The 5136-nt window shown below is 35.3% G+C and overlaps 1 protein-coding gene across 1 annotated transcript; it reads left to right on the top strand.

The window, feature by feature from the left end:
* Positions 1-29: 29 nt before the first annotated feature.
* On the top strand, positions 30-5090 carry LOC109589274 (protein phosphatase 1 regulatory subunit 21-like). The gene is made up of 7 exons (XM_020005378.1): positions 30-178; positions 238-326; positions 577-642; positions 785-826; positions 883-981; positions 4898-5023; positions 5075-5090. Exons 3-7 carry the CDS (start codon positions 586-588, stop codon positions 5087-5089), a joined length of 339 nt encoding a protein of 112 aa, XP_019860937.1. The 5' UTR covers positions 30-178; positions 238-326; positions 577-585; the 3' UTR covers position 5090.
* Positions 5091-5136: the final 46 nt, after the last annotated feature.

A 5136-nucleotide genomic window follows, 5' to 3' on the forward strand; every position in this document is an offset into this window, starting at 1 on the left:
ACTTTATAATTATGCATATTTAAAACTGTGTGTATATTTTTAGAAAGAGCCTGACGTCATGAATCAAGTGCGGAAAAATATCAAATTAGGATCTGGTTTGGTTTTTGAAAAAGATGAGGAATGGAAGCGAGTGAGACGCATTGTTTCTCCGACTTTTTCAATCAAGAAACTAAAGCAGGTAAGCCTATAGTGACAATAGTGATGTAATTACCAGTATTCCTCTTTTATGTTTGGTAGATGATGTCACTGGTTGAAAGAAATTGTAATATTCTAAAGACTGTGTTTGACGGAATTAGCAATACAGGACAAAGTGTGAATATCCACAAGTATGATAAGCACTATCATTATTATTATAGTATATATCTCAGAATATAAGTAGACTATAGGACCCTGATTTTTAATTTAATGTAATGTGCTCTGCTAGATTTCTAGACATGTACATGTACGTATGTATGTCACTGTTACTGATAATGTGTACATATACACGTATGTGTGTGCCACTGATTGCTAGCTCTGTAGCTGTTTATTACAACTATAATTACAATGTAATTCCTTGTGTGTGCTTTTATTTAACAGGAAGGATCTATGGATCCTGAATTAAGAAAGCATTTCACTACCCGCATCTCTCAACTAAATTCTGAGGTACATACATGTACATTATTATTATTAATTCATTACCATTAATTATTATTATTATTATTATTATTATTATTATTATTATTATTATTATTATTGTTATTATTGTTGTTGTTGTTGTTGTTATTGTTATCCTTTGTACTTATAGCTTCAGCATTCAAATGGAAAGCTAATATTCCTAGTATCCCAGGTAGAGTTTACATTCATAGGTATTTAAGTGACTATGCTTTATTTCCATATGTGCAGTGTAGCACATTGAGTAAGCAGTTGTACCAGGCAGTGGCTTTGAAGACTAACCTCAGTCATGAGCTGGAGACTGCCAGGGAGAGCATTCATCAACTGCAGGTCAGTTTATTAACTTGACTCAAACTTTCTTTATTATGGCTTTGATGTGTATCAGAGAATGTAATAATTATCACACAGCCTATTTTGGTAACAACTGTGATGTATTTTGTAATTTATATTGAATCAGTAAATTATGCTAATGTAGATCAGACATGGGGTCAAGTACTTAATTGGTGCTTGTACTTAACCACAAATAAGCACAGCTTTCGAAGTTCTTAGTCCTGCTTTTCAATATCTATGTGCTTTGCACCTACATGTACATGTACTTTATTACTTATACAAATTTACAAAAGTGCTTTCAAGCCCAGCGAAAATTACACATGAATAATGTACATATACATGTACATGTACATGTACATATACATGTACATGTACATCTACATGTACATCTACTACATCTACATGTACATCTACATGTAGATGTACATGTACATGTAGTGGTTACACAGTCCAATAAATTGTAGTATCGTATACTGGGTTTCTTCCGTTCGGTCAAACTTTCGTTCTTTTCGTTCTCCAAGCTCCAAAAGCGAAAATTAAACCCACGAAATTTACTGTGGGAGAGCTCGATCCGGAGTTCATCTTCATCGGGTTAACACTAACACATGCACACGTGGGTGTTATGGTTGGGGTTGTTGGGTGTGGCTTAATTCTTGCAGATCAGAAGGACGAAAATGAAACCCACGAAATTGGATTTCCTCCTAGAAAACGAAAGTTTGGCCAAACGAAAGAAACCCACTATACGGTAACAGTTTAGTAGCACATTGTGTGATTATGTGTTGCTTAATAATTATCATTAATTATTAATTATTATTAATTATCTTAATAATTAATAATTGTGTGATTATGTGTTGCTTAATATTTATACATGTATGTATATTGAATCAGTAAATTATGCTAATGCAGATTCTTCAAAAATCCCTATGAGAAAATTTTATTTTATATTTTTCTTATACATGCTGTACATGTTCATGTGCTAGCTGCATAAAAATTTTGAGCTGATTCTGATTAAAATTGATTGTTAAAAGTACCATGCCAAAGTCCCTGTACTACGAGACACCAAAGGTGCGTGGCCTCGCCCCTAAAGCTGTTTGGGAAGTGTTCGGCTTAGCTAGCCTAAGCCAGTATACTATATTTATACTTATTGCACTCATACATCATGGGTTACTTTCAAAACCACAACTTTTGTTGTGGCCACTAGACTATCAAAAATATACTACGCAAAAAATTAGAAAGTGTGCTCTTGAGGCCAAGGGATTATCATAACAGCTAGCTTCCTAGCTACAGTTACACTTGCTCTTGCATGCTTGCAGAAGTGGCAAGCTCCAGAGCCAACTCCCAGCTTGGTCTGTTGGAGGCGTGGCATTATTATCAATTATGCAGCAAGACCATGTGAGAGGGAAGCTTCAGGTATTTTTCTCTTCTTCTAAGTGCTATATGATGTTATAATGGCACAAATACTGTTGCCTAGATAGATTGAGTGACTTGAGAGAGTTTAGGATCCTTAGATTAGTGAACTAACTGCTATAGCACTCAGGGGCGGATCTGGGTCAAGTTTCATGGTAGGGCAAAGAAGTAGGTGGGGCATTTATAACTTTCAATAAGTAGTTATTAACTATTAATAACTTGTAATTAACTTTTATAATAATTATAATGAATTAAGACAAAATGATTGATCTGTTCTTATCTCCGTTTTCAAATCTGTTCTTATCTCCACTTCTACCTGTACTGTTCCACTGCTTTGTGGATGAGAAGATAGTTGGGGCCCCTTTAAAATTGTAGTTAAGAAGAGACAGCTGCTTACTCATTGTCCTTTTTTTCAGTGCACATCTTATGTGGTTTTATAATGAATTTATTTAAATAACCAAAGATTAAAGAAGCCATAATAAGCACACCCACAAGTTTATTTAAGATGATGCATATGAATTTCATTATCTAATTATGAATCTCATTATCTTATAAAGTTGATGCCTGGGCAAAAACCCGGGCTTGCCCAGGTTCAGATCCGCCCCTGATAGCACTTCACTCGGGATGAAATTCGAGTAGCTATAACTCACCAACAAGAAAGATTTAAAGAGTTCCACACAAATTAAATGAATAACTAGTCTTGATCTACTGGGAAAGTCTCATTTACCTCCAGAATACTACCGCTATTGCTGGGCATTTTCTCGTGAGTTAAAAAGTTTGTGCTACCTAGAGCTGCTCTCTAAACATCTCGAGGCAGTAAAGCAAGACTTTTCCTAACAGAAGAGAAGCTCTCACAGATTTAGAGCACGCGATTGTAAAGATATACATTCTCAAAGACAAAATATAGCACACAGAATGAATGACAGACAGACAAACCGAGTACCTAGTCCTCGCCTACGCAAAGCTGGGCGAGGCCAATAATACAGTGGTTATTGGAGAAGTTTTGCCAAAAATGGGTTGTAGAGAAATCTTTATGTTAAAAATTTTTCCTGGTACATATATATTTTGTGTAGCATGTTTGAGTTTGAGCTGATTTTGATCAAAATTAAAAACTGTGATGCATTTTGTAATTTATATTGAATCAGTAAATTATGCTAATGCAGATCAGACATGGGGTCAAGTACTTAATTGTTGCTTGTACTTAAGTACAAATAAGCACAGCTTTCAAAGTTCTTAGTCCTGCTTTTCAATATACATGTAATCTATGTTCTTTGTACCTACTTGTACTTTATTACTTATACAAATTTACAAAAGTGCTTTCAAGCACAGCAAAAATTACACATGAATAATGTACATGTACATCTACATGTACATCTACTACATCTACACGTACATCTACTTGTAGATGTACATGTACATGTAGTGGTTACACAGTCCAATAAATTGTAGTATCGTATACTGGGTTTCTTCCGTTCGGTCAAACTTTCATTCTTTTCGTTCTCCAAGCTCCAAAAGCGAAAATTAAGCCTATGAAATTTGCTGTGGGAGAGCTCGATCCAGAGCTCATCTTCGTCGGGTTAACACTAACACATGCACACGTGGGTGTTATGGGTGGGGTTGTTGGGTGTGGCTTAATTCTTGCAGATCAGAAGGACGAAAATGAAACCCACGAAATTGGATTTTCTCCTAGAAAACGAAAGTTTGGCCGAACGAAAGAAACCCGCTATACGGTAACAGTTTAGTAGCACATTGTGTGATTATGTGTTGCTTGCTTGAAGAACAGTAATGGCAGAACCGTTAGTGGTATCGCTCCAAAGCTCTCTGCTGTTTTCATTTATTATAAACAATTCACAGAGTTAGTGTTTATTAGATGCAATAGTAGATTAAATGAATAAGTGCATGTACATGTACAGTAGAGAATGCTTGTTCCTGTACTCAAGCACTTATGTTAAAGCTAGGGATTGTGCTTGAGCTGGTACTTCTATTACATTTAAGTGCTTGCGTTTGCCAAAAACGGGTAAAAGAAAACTCTCTATTTTAATAATGAATCTGTTACATACATTGTGTAGCAAGTTCGATCAAAATTGATTTTTTAATAAATTTTTAAGTCGTCCCAAAACTTTGGTGGCTTCAGAAGTCCAACTCAGCCTAGGCAATTCTAATGAAAGGGGTGTGGTAAAGGGTTAAATAGGCTTAAAATAGCATTGTTTCTGCTTCCAATCTATTCTTTAACCTAGGCAATGACCCCCAATGCCTAGGCCTGCACTGCCTATACCCCAAAGCCATGTACATGTACCATTGTAGTGCGTGTCAGACTGTCAGCTCATGAAACATGCCTTTTAGCTCACTTAAACATGCTTTTATGGTTCACAAGCAACATGCTTTTTAGCTCGCTCATGCTTTGCGGGAAACCAATGTATTTAATTCTAACTTAGATTGTCTACATGTACAGTAGTATTCCCCACCAATATCATTGTCATGCTTATTATACCTGTCTTGTATTTGTTAGGATCAAATGACTACTTTATCAAGTGGTTATGAAGGACAGTTGAGTGCTATGTCTGATCATTTGTGTGAGCTAAGGGACAAACTGGCTAAGACTGAAGAAGGATTTGAAAATCCAAAGAAAGGAAGGGTTAGTTTATTTATTTATTATGACATTATTTATTTATTTATTTATTTATAGAGAAAAATGAAATAGAAAACACGGACAACAGCTGCTTCAATAATTATTATTTACTATTATTA

The sequence above is a fragment of the Amphimedon queenslandica genome, unplaced genomic scaffold (genome assembly GCF_000090795.2).
Source record: "Amphimedon queenslandica unplaced genomic scaffold, v1.1 AMPQUscaffold_11482, whole genome shotgun sequence".
In the NCBI taxonomy this organism is placed as follows: Eukaryota; Metazoa; Porifera; class Demospongiae; order Haplosclerida; family Niphatidae; genus Amphimedon; species Amphimedon queenslandica.